This window comes from Rhamphochromis longiceps, linkage group LG20 (assembly GCF_057381845.1).
Source record: "Rhamphochromis longiceps isolate RC_006_pf linkage group LG20, R_longiceps_female_GT1.1, whole genome shotgun sequence".
NCBI lineage: Eukaryota > Metazoa > Chordata > Actinopteri > Cichliformes > Cichlidae > Rhamphochromis > Rhamphochromis longiceps.
This window is the reverse complement of record NC_140576.1, coordinates 23181140-23195727: the sequence shown is the minus strand read 5'-3', so window position 1 is coordinate 23195727 and position 14588 is coordinate 23181140. Positions and strand designations below refer to the sequence as shown.

Below are 14588 nucleotides of genomic sequence, written 5' to 3'. Positions count from 1 at the left end.
GAAGTGTCTTCCCTTCTTCTTGCCAAAGATCACTGCCAGAGCATTTAAGGTACTGTAATATATGCAGAGCACTGTCCACTTCCTGCTGTGACAAAACAAATTTCCCACGTGTGGGACTAATAAAGGTTATCTTATCTTAACCCTACACCCTACGGTACAGCGAATGGGGGGGAAAATGATAAACTACTTCGTTTTTTATTTTTATTTTTTTCATTTGTAACGTGGCTGTCGGTTTCTTAAGAAACAAAAATCAAATGTACTTATGGATCCGATTTCATGCCATCCACAGGTAAAATATCTCCCTCTTGCGGTCACATAGAAGCACGGGTATGCAAATAGAAGGGTCCATTTTCATCTCTTAACTCTAGTTGTCTTTGCTGAAGATTTGGCGTTTTTGTTGCGATTATCATTAAGCCTTGCGGAGTTTTGTCACCCGTAAGGTCCATATTAACAGCCCTGCCAAAAGTACTGAGACAGAATTTTGTATTAATCGACATTTAGAACGTACTAAAATAATATATGGCGAACCTACCTTCAACAGAGAAAGTGGAAATAGCGCCCTTTTGCACTAGACTGAGTAACCTCAGTGCATGCTAATGGTTAAAAACTACATAAATTAACACATCCTGTCACATATACTACGAAAACAATATGATTATTACTAATCCAGTTTAAAACTGTATTTATTTATTTATTTTTAAATATCCTTTAAATTCTGATACAGTAGAAGTTTTTTCTGTTGATTGACACTTGAAGCCACCTATGCAGACTTTATAAAATGAGTGCATACAAGCAAACGTTGATAAGCTTTCTTTTTTTTTTTTTTGGATAATATTCGAAGAGTGGGTTATTTATTTTTTGTTATTTTATTTTAAATATTCACATTTGTATAAATAGGCCGTGGACCTGTACTTCAGAATGGAGACTATTTCTTCTATGGACAAGAAACTATGATTTTGTTTCCTGATAAAATGCGTCAAAATTTAAGCCGCTCTCAAACAGTCCGCGTGTGAACCTGACGTCACCATTGTTTACTTTTACCTAGGCCACGCCCTCTGTTAGCAACTTGTGGCTAGCTCGGTACCGAGGAAGGCACTGCTCCGAGGGATCTGCTTCAGACACCACCCCGAGTCAAAGACTATCCGCGTGTACATAATTCTGTGAGTAAGCGTTAATTCACCCTAGCGCGTTCACCCATTAAATGAACACAAAATGTAACATTACATGTATTGTTATATTAGCGTGGGGAGCGAAACGAAGAGGAGAGAGAAACGTTTCTTGCAAGCTAGCGTCAAGACTGCTGTTAGCTTTTGTTGTAGCAGCTACTTTGAAGGAAAATGCTTCCCGCAGTGTTGGCCGTTTTTCTGCCTGTTATTTATTGTTATTCGATAAGGCTAGGTCATGTGTATAGTTAACATGCAGACTTTCTAACCTCCCGTTTTCTCCGGATGCGTGTTTTATATTAGCTTATGGCTCAAGTCCTTAACGGAAATCTCAGATTGCAGTGGTGATGTTAACGGATATCGATTCCGTTCTCATTGATAATTACATTGCTTTAATTAACAAAATAATGTCTGTTTCAGATAACGTTCATTTGTCTTTTTAAGCTGATATTTTAGGTGTTGGGTGGGTGTTGAAATTTTCGGCTGTGCCCTGCGCTCTGGATGTAGTTAGGCGTGACGCTGAGTTAACTTCAGACAATACAACCTCAGCTTGTTAAATGTGGAATGACTATATTATTAAAACAGTCGTATGTCTTGCACAGACCAGCCTATCGCTTTGAATGCTTATACTTAAGATGGGCAGTCGTACCTCGTAGACGAAAGCAAACTGAAACCTAGACTTAGCAACTGGTTCAGCTGGTACATGTAAATTGTAATGGGTTAGATTTAAGCGCCTTGTAATTCATTTTAAGTAACAATACTATGTGTAGCCGGGTGGAAGTTCGATATTATGTAACAATACTATGTTAAAATGTACTGTTTGTTTTTGTTGATCTGAAGCTGATGCTAGCAACATTTTCTGGCACAAATGGATAAAAATCCACATTAACCTTTCAGCAAATTGCAATTCATTCGACTGGTCTGAGAGGAAACCAGGTTTCTGCACCACAGCAAGGCTCAATTTTTAGGCTTATAAAATCTACCCCAGGTTTAGCATGAAGATTAAAAGAAAAGTCACTTTAGAAAGTAAGATCCATATGTAAAGGACTACCACCCGGTTCCACCCAGATTCAAATCCACTACAAAATCAAAACTCAGCACTGTCTTTTTCTCTCTCGTTTTTTAAGCACATGCATGTGTCTTTTATAGATTTCTCACAGCAGTCTACTAAATATAATTCTGAGAAAATGGGTATCATATAGCTTTGTCAGTATCACTCTTACATAAGTTAACAGTTAAAGAGTATATTATTCAGCTTTAGTTACTGACTTTTACTGATACGACATAGTAGTTCATCCATGGAATTAGTCAAACTATATTCATGTACAGGATTTATTTCTTTATGAAAAGCCCATTTGCAGTGTTTGCTTACGTAAAAAAAATAGTATTGGTTTTCATTACTAGAAAGTTGCCTTTGAGGCAAGACCAGTAAAAATGAATGCACTTGCTGTTCAGTCCATCTCAAAAATGCTGGCACTACAGCACAGTTGGATGAAATTCTGTTTTGTTGCATGCATAACAAAACCTGTGAGGAAATCACACTATATTCGGCCTGGATTTTAAAACTAAGAGCAACCCCCAACCTTGTTTAAGACAAAAAAAAGAAGCTTTTTACTGGAAGCACTGCCCTCTGTCTACAGAGCTAATCCTGAAAGCAGAAGCAAACTGTGGATGTCTCATCAACAGCTGTCTGTTTTAATCAGTTATGTTTAATGTTATAAATTGTAGGAATTACCTACTTTTTACCAGCAAGTTTTGACTCGTCAGTGAATGACACATCACCACTGTTAGACACAGCTTTCTATTCTACGAACCCCCACGTTTTCAAAGATTTTTCTTTTTCTAAGCAAGGTGTTGCTACTATTTTGTTCACAACTTTATCTGAGTGTATGTAATCTTATCAGATTGTCTGTCAGATGTTTCCAAAATGTTGACATTGACATTCAGTCGTGCCTAACTGATTGATTTGATTAACAGATTAAACAGACTTGAATATGTGGCTGTGGGTATTGCTGAAAATAATGGCTTTATCCTTGAAGCTGCGTGGTCTGTTTCATTACGGGTTTTCTGTGTAGCTTTCCATCTGCTTATAGTTGTTTGCCTACTTTATTTATCTTTGTTTATGCTGCTTGGCTTTTGACTCAAACACTCCCAAGCTGTATACATAAAAGCCTACTTGTGCATTGTACTACCTGCCACAGCCGTTTATGGCACCACCTGGTTAATGGTAAATTGTTCCAGAAGGAAGATATGTTTGCACATAAACACGAACCCAGGGCCCCTGTGTTTACAGTAGCCATGGCAGCACTCAGTTATTCAACAAATAGACCTACCGTCCTTCTCTCTCCCTTGTAGAAGAGCGTGTTTGTATTGCAGGGTAGGGCTGTAACAAAGTACTTTTTGACTTTGGTAGAAGTTGAGTTTCTCTAGCATAGTAATTTTAAAGACTGCTGAATACTGCTTAAGTTATCCTGAAGAATGGGCTTCTTATTATCTTGTGAAATACTAGCTTTGACAAAGGTGTCCAGACAGTTGCATTCACCTTGTCTGCCCTCCTAAATGTATTATAATGGTTCATATCCCCCCCCCCCCCTCATTTACAGGTCATAGAAGTCCAGATGCATGAGTCTCGGTCAGATCCAACAAGCCACACCATTCAAACAAATCAGACAGAGAACGGGAATCATACTGAGAATGAATGTCGACTGAGGAGTAGCCAAACTCCTCCTCCAGAGGCACCCAGGGTCAGTCACTCTCAGCTGCATTTGTTCAGCACATCAGAATATCTATCTATCTATCTATCTATCTATCTATCTATCTATCTATCTATCTATCTATCTATCTATCTATCTATCTATCTATCTATCTATCTATCTATCTATCTATCTATTGATATGACAATATTAATGGATCACAATTATCCATTAATTTATTTAATTTATTTTCTTTGTTTGTATGTTTGCAATGTGATTTACAGATTAATCTGTAACTTTGTGACATGTGCTGCAGACAGGTCTGAGAGTATGTTAATTAAAGTCAGTGCTGCTTTAATATGTAACTGACCCGATAATTACACTATTTCCAACTATTTTCCCCAAGAAATTTTTTCAGATATATGTAATCAATAAATATACCAATATAGGTCACCAACTAATGGGTTGGTCTGGATAATTATCTTTGGATATTGCACTGTTAGACCAAAATTTCGTTGTACATGTACAATGACAATAAAGGGCTATTCTATTCTATTCTATTCTATTCTATTCTATTCTAACAAGCAAATGACATGGAGATACCACTAAATGCTTCAGAATCTTGATTAAGAGATAATCATTTGTTTGTTGCTGCCCTGAAGCAAGTTGCATTCTGTTCAGAAATGCTTAAATGTTTTCTCTCTTCAGTGTATATGTGCTACTCTGTAACAAAACCATGGAGTTGTATTGGGGATGTGTCAAGATGTTTGTCCACAATGTTACAAATTTGTCCTGTAATTGAAGCAGATGTGTTTTCTTCTCTACACGTGAATATTTATTCTGGATTTGATTTTATGTATAACTAGCCTGGTATCCAAGCGGCACACACTTATTTGGACATACCAGGTAGATGATGCCATCGAACTCTGTGCACAGCTTATTGCTATATGATAATTTGAGGTTCTTTGTTTTGCCTTTTTAGCACGTAAACCTAAACCCTGACCGTCTTGTTTTATTTGTCTCTGTTTCTGCAATCTGCAGTATTTTATGTTTATTCTGAAGGGGAGCACAAGGATGGGGGAGCTGGTGCTGAGATTTAGAATGGGAATGGAGAGCATAACTCCTGTTTGGCAGAGGGATCAGTATTGCATTGTTAGTTTTGTTCACGCTCACATCATGTAGGTTAGAGAGGCTGTGTTAGATTGTGAGGCAGAGCCTTGTTGCTGAGCAGTATTTTTCTTTTTTCAGTGCCCAGATAAACGTTTCAATGGAGATTATCAGGTTTGTTGAACTAATTTTTTTTTTTTTTAAATTGTTCTGTAAAATTGTGGTGACAGAAGGCTTGTTTCTTTCAATTTGTGTGCTTAGTTAAATTGTGTCTGTATGTCTATGCATGAGTTAAAGCTTTTTTTTTTAAAACTTGAATTCATTTGAGTTTCCTTTTTTGAGCCACATCTATTAGGACATTTTAGTAAGCAATACATCTCATAAAGGGAAGCATACTGTGTTTGTTTTTCAGCAACTTTTTAGCATTTCTATTTGCTGTCAGTCATCTCAGAGTTCACAAGACCAGTCTTGCGGGAACAGATCTGTGTTTACACTCAGTTGCTCACTGGTATGACTTTCAACAATAACAACAACAGAAGATGTTTGGACTTGCTGGCTACCATGGCAACAGGGATTAGGCAAAGGCTGTTGTTGTGTTGATGGTGTCCACAGAAAAATAGAGGGGCCAACTGGCTCTGTCTATGGGATAGACCTGTTTTCATTGCTTTGATGGCCACCTCTGCAGCATTGAGTTTCATAAGAAAGGACAAACTAAGAGGCAGTCATCTGTTATTGTTAGCCCAAAGCCTCTGTGAAATTCACTGTCAGTTTGTTTACCCGATTCAAAACAGACTCTGCCTTGGAGAGAAATGTTTGTTTGTGGTTCAGACCTTAATTAAAATACGAATCTCAAGTTCTGTTTTCGTAAACAGGCTCTGTATGCTTTTTTATTCATTATTTATATCTCTGTGCAATTTTGATTACTCTGTTTATGTTTACTGTAAACATCCCCTGAGCTGTGAGGCTTGACAGTGAGGGGGAGGGTGTGGTAATTGCTGCATGCCTAGCACAGGATGTTTGTTGTTGTTTTTGTGGTACTGGTTGTTGTTGTTGTTTTGATGGAGTTCTAATTCCCCTAAGCCATCCAGTGCTGCTGTTGTTTTTGTTGGGTACATTTTTGGCTGAAATGATTGTTAAACCATTTCCCAGAGACTGACCACGGTTGTGGGAATAACAAACAATACTAGTACTGTGAGTAACTCTAAATATTGTTTTTAATTTGATCAAGGTGTGTGTGTAGCTCCAGTTGTTTGCTGACAAATTGATTTTGATTTATTAGAAAAAAACTGATTTAGGCATTGTAATTGACATCCAGTTCATTTAAGAACTGTGAAATACAGCCTCTCTCATTTGCACTATCGTCCCTTTTAAAAAAAAAAAAAATTATACACGATACCAAAAATGAATTATCTTTGCATTTCAGACAATGCATGCGAAAATGTCAGCATGGATTTTAGGAATGTGTCATATTTTTCCGCTATTATTTGAAGTTTTATTTACAAAGTAAACCAATTAGAGGTGCAGTCATGCACAACAGTAGGTTTGACAGTATGTCCCTTTAGTGGCCAGTTTTCTGCTACAAAGCATTAACTTCAGATAATACAAGAAAATTGCTTTATATGTGGATTGGCCAAGCAATCGGGTGATCCTAAACAGACATGCTTTGTTTGAGCAGCGCACAGTCTTGTGAAGAAGTCGGATGGGAAAATACACATATGGCCAAAAACAATAAACTTTTTTGTTTACATGTAAGTGCACAGATGGTTAGAACTTGCATAGATTTGTTGTAGCATGTATGCACAACCATAGAAAAAGACATCCTTTGTGTATTATTATACTTGCCTGTCAGTGCAGCAGTATGTCCTTCACAGGCTTGATTTCCTCATGTTTTTGTGTCCCATGTATAGACTTTAACCTTTCTATTTTGTCTTTGATGAAGGTTCCAGTGTCATTGTCCATGATGACCCCACCAGCAGAGGCTCCACAGCAGCTGCAGCAGACATCACAACAACAAGTCCTCAGTCCCCAACAGCTTCAAGCCTTGCTCCAGCAACAGAAAGCACTCATGTTACACCAGGTAATGTATGCTTAATATTTTTCCTCTTCTACACTGAGCACAATTTATTTGTGAGGTTAACTCCAGTTGTATGAACATGTCTGCAGCAACAAATTCAAGAGGTCTTCAAGAATCAGCAAGAGCAGCTTAATATACAGCTGCTGCAGCAAAAGAATGCTGGGATTGTTAGTCAAGAGGTAAGATTTGTTTGTTAAGCGTTATTTTTTATTTGCTATAGAGACCACTGTGTATAGATATCAACATTAGGGTATTTGGTATTACCAAGAGCTCATATTGTTTTACCTGGAATAATACTTTTACAAGTTCTAGCTCTGTGTTTGTAGATTGTAACTGATGTATAAAACAGCACTAAAGCTAGGCTGTAACAGCAGCAGATTGAGGTTATATCTGATGTTTTATAAGCTGTGAACGATTTTTATGACTCCCAATTAGTTTAAAGGCTGCTGTATACTGTTTCTTCTCTAAATATATCAGGATTATATGTTTTATATGCGTCACATCTTCAGAAAGTATACGTTGCTCTTTCCCAGTATTTACACTTGAAAGCCTTGTGGACTTGAGTACACACTTTGGTACCAGCAAGTGTGTTTGTGTGTCCCATTTACTATCAAAAGCCACACAGCTTGTGTGCATGAATTTGTATAGCAGCAAGGCATCATCAGTCTGTCCTAAAATCATTTATCCATTGCCACTCACAATATGTACTTTCTGTTGGCTCTTAATAGAAAATCGTAAGATAAAGTTACGCTTGTCTGAGTGCACAAGGCAGCAAGTGTGGGTTTGTTCTTGCTCAGATTTGTTCTATTTCAGTTTGCAGTTGCATTTCAATGCAAACAATCAGTAGAAAGAGTTCATTTGGCAATTACAATATTGCAACAGATAAAGAGTTCACTGACTGATGTTCTGTCACAGCTGACAGCCCAGCAGATTGCCATCCAGCAGCAGCTCCTTCAGGTGCAGCAGCAGCACCTCCTCAACCTTCAGAGGCAAGGCCTGCTGTCTGTGCTTCCTACCAGCCCAGCTACACCCCCAGGTATGTGTCTAACACTCCCTGTTGCAGATTCATTTACTGCAGAGCTCAAACACCTAAACAGATTGTTTTCAGTTACAGTGGTTGGTTTTTGCTAGTGATTGCCAGAATGTTAGGTTTTAAGTAAACAGTGATTTTTTTTTTTTATCGTGATCTTAATCATCTCGAGGAAATTTTTCTCTGTAAAATGCAGTAATATCCCACTGTATCATACAACAATTTATCTATAGTGTACATGTGCACTTTTAGGCTGTGAGAATGGTAGCATCCTGTCAGCTGGTGGAGACACCAGAGAGTCTTCCAGTCAACAATCTACCACCAATGGTCATCAAACTCTTCTGAAGAGAAAAGACAGGTGCTTTTGAAATTTCCAGTCTTGTCTAAACCTTAGTTGTTTTTTCATTTATTTGTATCTAGCTTTCAGTGCACTCACTCTGTTGCATTATGTGTTTCGCAGTGGTCCGCTGGATGAAAATACACAGAACAGCCATCCTCTGTATGGAAATGGGATGTGTAAATGGCCTGGCTGTGAGACGGTCTTTGGGGACTTTCAGGCATTTCTCAAGTGAGTGTTGAAATCTAGCATTCCTCTAAACTGGTGTTCATTCATACATACTTGGATATACAAGGATGCGCCATTGCAATAAATGATAAAGTAATATATTTATCATATGAGCAATGATATAGTATATTTAATGTTTTGGTGAGGAGCAGTGAGTGCTTTTTTTGCTGCATTACAGAAGCATACTTTAGCATTGTTTTGTTTTGCTCCCTCCTGTTTGTGCAGGACATTGTTTCCCTGAAGCATGCCATGATTTTGAATTTTCTTGTTTGCAGACATCTAAACAGTGAACACACACTGGATGACAAGAGTACAGCACAATGTCGTGTACAGATGCAAGTGGTACAGCAGCTAGAACTGCAGGTACAACATGTTTTCTTTTACCTAATACTTTTAGATTTTGTTGCTTCGTTTTCCCTTTCCCTCTCTAACTTTAAAAAAATGAAATGCAACTATGATGATTAGTGTTGTGTTGAGTCTTTTTTTTTTTTTTTTTTTTAACTCTCAAAGTGTATGTGAAAATTTTTGCAGTTGTGGTGTGTTTTCACACCAGCGTTTTATATTTACACCTCTCAGGAGGCCTGGAAAGAAGTAGTTTCCACACCAAACTTCACATTGTCATGTAACACAGAATTAACCATCCATAAACTTCTATTTTTGCCTTTCGTTTTTAACACAGCTGAAGAAGGACAAAGAACGACTGCAGGCTATGATGGCTCATCTGAAATCCTCTGAACCCAAACCTGCAGCACAGCCTGTAAGAACCTGCCACAGCTGTTTCCTTCAATTAAAATAAATAGTGTTTTGCTTTTAGTTACACCAACATTTTGCTGACTTAACTGCTTTGTTTTCTGTTCTTTTTTTCTTCAGGTTAATCTGGTGTCTAATGCATCTTTCTCCCAGGCAACATTGCCCAAAGGCCCTCCTCCTATGAGCATTTCTCAGAGTGCCACGGCCCCATCCACACCCTTGACACCACTCTCCGAATCTCCCTCAGTTCTCACTCCCAATAGCATGTTCACTGGAACCCCTGTAAGGAGGCGATACAGCCGCTCTGTAAGCCAAGGTAACTGTGAGATCACAAGTCACAGCTTTTAATTAATAATGTTTTCATGGGGCAAAAGTGCTGAAATATGCTTCTACTGAGATATAATTGGAAATATTTGCTATATGTTTCACTTTTATTGTGCATATGTGTAAATATGGCTTGTTAATGTCTTTACACAGATATAATTGATAATAAGGAGTTCTACTTGAGCACAGAAGTTAGGCCTCCATTTACTTACGCCTCTCTCATCAGACAGGTAATGTGGAACTTTTTTCAGCCACGTAAAGCAGATCACTACATCTTTTCTGTTATTTGGAGCCTCTCTTACATGTTCTGTCTCTTTCAGGCTATATTTGAATCACCTCGCAATCAGCTGACATTAAATGAAATCTACAACTGGTTCACAAGAAACTTTGCATATTTCCGGCGTAATGCAGCTACTTGGAAGGTATTGATATTTATATACTGTATAATAAATGTCATTAAAGATTTCAATTTGAAACGGGAAAAGAAGCTAATTCCTTACTTGAAGTGTGGAGTTCCTAAATGTGTGATTTTCTTATATTTTGCAGAATGCAGTCAGACATAACCTCAGTCTCCATAAATGCTTTGTACGTTTGGAGAACGTGAAGGGAGCCGTGTGGACAGTAGATGAGATTGAGTTTCACAGGAGGCGGCCCCAGAAAGCTGCTGGTAACGGGTATGTACACTTTAGACGTGACGGCCATGCACTTTCAGATGTTACTAGAAGTCAGACGCTTGGCATCAAGGAACTTGACCTTGTAGCTTTACCTCACAAGTAAAGAGTATTTACTGTCAACAGGTCATGGAGTTTTAAAGGCTTGGGACTGTGCTATGATGAAAATGGAAAAAAACTGGGGGGTTAGAATTGCAGATGTTAAATGATTAAATGCTAAAAAAAACTCAAACTCTTAGCTATTGTGGACTTTGCTTAGTAAACAGACCTGGAGCGCCATTGTATATTTTGGCAGTACTCGTAGTTCCTTCAGATCGAGAGAAATGTAACTTAACACTATCACCCTTAGTTACTGTTGCTATTTCAGTTAAAAATGTGCGTTTAAGATGAGCTTGCATTTCTGAATCCCTCTTAAGTCAGCTCCATGCACACAGCTTCTGCAAACAAATACACTTTTAAGAATATTAGAGGGAATTTACACATTCAACAACATTTGCCTTCAGTAAAATTCCAGGACAGAAGTATGAATATAGTTTTAGACCATTTAAGTATTCATACTCAAATGTAATAATGTGCTCTTGTATTTATATGCTAATAGATCTCTGCTGAAGAACGCCCAGAACCGTACAGGCCTAGCTGGATCTGCCCTTCAGGTAACAGAGAAATGTTAATTATCTTGTTGTTTGTGTGTATTGTATTACAAATAAAAAGATGTTTGATGAATGAATTATCCTAACATAGTATATGTGTTTAAGCAGTGCTATAAATACACCTCTGACAGTATTTCTTTTTTCAGGGTGGTGGTCTAGAATGCAACTCTCTATACAACCCAGCTTCTATGGGCAGCATCCCATTGCACTCCTTGCCTCATGTTCTCCAGGAGCAGATGAATGGAGCTCTCGCTAATGGATCTGGATACCAAAGTGACAGCAGTGCAACACAGTCCCCACCACAGGCTTTGTAAGTGTCCCTATTCACTGAACTCTTCAGTGCATTTGAATTACCTACTATTTAAAGTCTGATCACATTTTCGTTCTCCGTGTTTACCAAACCAGCATTAAAGAAGAGCAGGAGGATGAGGAGATAAGCGAAAATTATCCCTATGAATCTCCGGAGAGCACAGACGAGCACGGCCACAGCCCAGAGATGAACAGAGACGATAACAACGGTAGCCCGGAGAGGCCCAGCCTTCATCTCGACCGTGTGCCTTCCCTCTGACTTTGAAGTCCAACTTCTCAATGGCAAGGCTGCCAGTGTGACTTTGTATTAAAAAAACAAACAAAAAAAACAACAACTTCAGCTTCATCTACGTAACCAAACACTCTGTTCTTTGGAATCTTTTTCCGTTATTTTTTTCTTTCTGTATTTATCAGCGTCTCTTTATTTTTTTGTTTTTAATCTAGCTCTCAAATGTTTTTTGTATAGTTAAGTGAGATCACAAACAACATTTGTGAAACTGTCTGTCTGTGATTCTTCTTCTTAATCTTCTTCTTTTTTAAAAAAAAAAAAAATACATATATATATCTGTACAGAAAAGGACCATAATGAGCAGAGGAGCCAAAGGCAAGGGAAAAGTGATGAGCCCCTTTCAGACATGGGATAAAAAAAAAAATGTTGGCTTTATCAGTCATTCATATCTGGATTACTTTCATGTGTTAATCATCTTCATGGCTTCACACATACAGTACCTGACGGTGACTTGAGAGAGCGTGTGTGTGCAATATTCGCTAATATTCAATATGCGTTGGTGGCAGTATTATTATTGGCTCAAGTGAAGTGCAAACACACCTATGGAATGTTTAGTTCTCTTTACTCATTACAAGCACTGTGTGTGTGTGTGTGTGTGTGTGTGTGTGTGTCTCATTTTTCATTAGGAAAAAATCTAGGCATATAAAAATATCCTTGTTTATTGCATAGGGCCATTTTCAGCAAAAATATCACTCTGTTTTCTTTAGAAACTATTTGACTACTTTTCAACAGTCACCCCCAACCACAATGACTGCATGTTTGCGGCAGACTTATGACATGCTAGTTTTGCTGGGCAGACCTTGTAGTCATCTTTGGCTTTGCATGTTTCTCTTGTTTGCACAGTACCATCTAATCCCGCCATGTCGCTCACGTTTTTTTTGGGGTTTTTTCTGTCTGGGAGTTAATAGTGCATTCCTTTTTTAAATTTGAGTTGTTTAATAACAGTTGGTAAATGGTTTCTAGTTGCATTACCACTACTATCTTGATTAATTGTGCATTCTTAAACCTTAATATGACTGAATGAATTCAACCTTCCACTGTGTTCAAAGTAATGCGTGAATGTTATTTAGTCCAACCTCTAGACTGCAGTGGTGACTACAACAGAAAAGTGACCAAGATGTTCACACGAAGATGAAGCTGACACGTTAAAATGCCGTCAGGTTAATGGTTCATGTCTGAAAGGGGCTGAATTAAAGGGGCTGAAGTAAGCACTTCACAATGATAGTCCTACTCTTTATAGCTACTTAATGCTATGCTGGGGCCACACTACCTGATTTTATTTTAGTAGTCATAGTATATAAAAATTTGTAGAGGAATAAAAAAAAAAAGTTGCTTTAAAAATGAAAATGTTCACTGCCAACATGATCTGATATATTTGTATTTAAGGTATAATCAAAGGAACACATAGCGTCTTTATACTTGTTGGTCTTTTTCACCTCTTCCATCAACATTGAAATTTGCTCTAACTGAGCTTGTAAGAGTAGATACTATAGATTTACCATTATTGTAAACCAATGCATCTCTATGAATAATAAATTCCTCATGATATATGTGAATAATGTATGTGTCTTTGATTTGATTTTCTGATTGTTATTTTGGGAAGAATTTATTGTTTCACATGCAAAAATTAAAGCTAGGTGCATTTTTTTTTCAAATGCTGACAGCTCAACTTCTCAGCAGTAAGGACACTTTTTTTAACTGTAGTATTGTGATATGTCAGTTTTAAATATATGCAAGTGCATACTATAAGCAAGTGTTGTTTACAAAAACCAATGTAGTGTTAGAAACACTGGTTGAGGCAAGATAATAAATGTTGCATAAAAGAGCATTTTATGCAAGTCTTGTCTTTCTTTACTTAATAAATGAAGGGGTTAGATAAGTGGCTTTTGTTGACCTTCCGTTGATGTAATACTGTAACTGAACTGATGTTTGGTCCCGTATGCCGTCACAGATTTGTTGCGCTGCTTCTTGATTAGAAGTTACTGATGGATCAGGAGTGTTGTCACAAGGTGTGTGTGTGTGTGTGCATTATGATGTACTCGATGTGCTCAAACTTAGAGGGGCTGCAGATGAAGATACTACAGATTAAACCACTGGTTGAATTAATACCAGCACATACCGGTAATCACCTTTAACAAGAACAGCATGCAACTTTGTTATAGAGCCCCTTGTGCCATTGCTGAAACAGTGCTTTGCATTTTTGTTTTTTTACAAATGCCAACAATAAAGTGAGGACATTAAATGAATGACTGAATAATGTGGCAAAAGGAGTGTTTTGACTCTGCACAGTATATAGAGTGTCCCTAATCACCTACTCAACCCAGCAAAGTTGAGCCAAATTACAGAGTGCAAATGAACTGTTGCTTGTTGAGTCTGAGCAATTGTTCTCTATTATATACTTTTAAATGGCACCTCCCAGGCGCTTTGAATATTGCAAACTGCCTGATAGAATAACTTCGCTAGTAGGTTGTAAAACCCATTAATGGTTTTACAGTTGTATTGTTTGTGCATTAAAAACCTTTCCTCTGTTCTTTATATCCTTTCTCGAAAGGAAACACACCTGTGATGGGCGGTCTTTAAGGAAAGACGTTGGGCAAGTTGGTGAGTGGGATATGTAATCTGGCACCAGTTTGGAGAAAAGTTAGGGTGGCAGAAAAAGGGGTGGATCCAGCTTTTCCCCGTGTTCTGACAAGTTCAGCAGCAGCAGTCTTTTTTTTTCTGATGATTCATACCTGCCTGACACTAGAGTGATTATGTAGCACTAAAGGAAGAATGGTTGCTGTAATTAAACAGCTTGAAACTGTTGTTAATTATTAAAATTGTAATTGGGGCAATGGTTTGTGGTGAGATATGCAGTAGAAACAACTTTCAAAGGGTGTAATTTCCTACCGTGCAATTTACATACCTTCTTTGAATTTCCTTTGTTGTATTTTACTTTTTTATCTCCAACAGGTTGCTTTGGA

The 14588-nt window shown here is 37.8% G+C and overlaps 1 protein-coding gene across 2 annotated transcripts; it reads left to right on the top strand.

Moving 5' to 3' along the window:
* The first annotated feature begins 1050 nt into the window (after window positions 1-1050).
* Window positions 1051-11901, top strand: LOC146645339 (forkhead box protein P1-B-like). 2 transcript variants are annotated; one of them, XM_085393843.1, is made up of 17 exons: window positions 1051-1160; window positions 3767-3907; window positions 5105-5137; window positions 6903-7040; window positions 7127-7216; window positions 7953-8073; window positions 8320-8425; window positions 8528-8635; window positions 8908-8995; window positions 9312-9389; window positions 9503-9698; window positions 9860-9936; window positions 10027-10128; window positions 10253-10380; window positions 10976-11030; window positions 11174-11337; window positions 11433-11901. In XM_085393843.1, the coding sequence occupies exons 2-17, from the start codon at window positions 3782-3784 to the stop codon at window positions 11593-11595; spliced, it is 1773 nt and encodes a 590-aa protein (XP_085249969.1). In that variant the 5' UTR covers window positions 1051-1160; window positions 3767-3781; the 3' UTR covers window positions 11596-11901. The 2 variants fall into 2 exon arrangements, with proteins under 2 accessions (XP_085249969.1, XP_085249970.1); XM_085393844.1 differs by lacking the exon at window positions 5105-5137.
* The last annotated feature ends 2687 nt before the right edge of the window (window positions 11902-14588 follow it).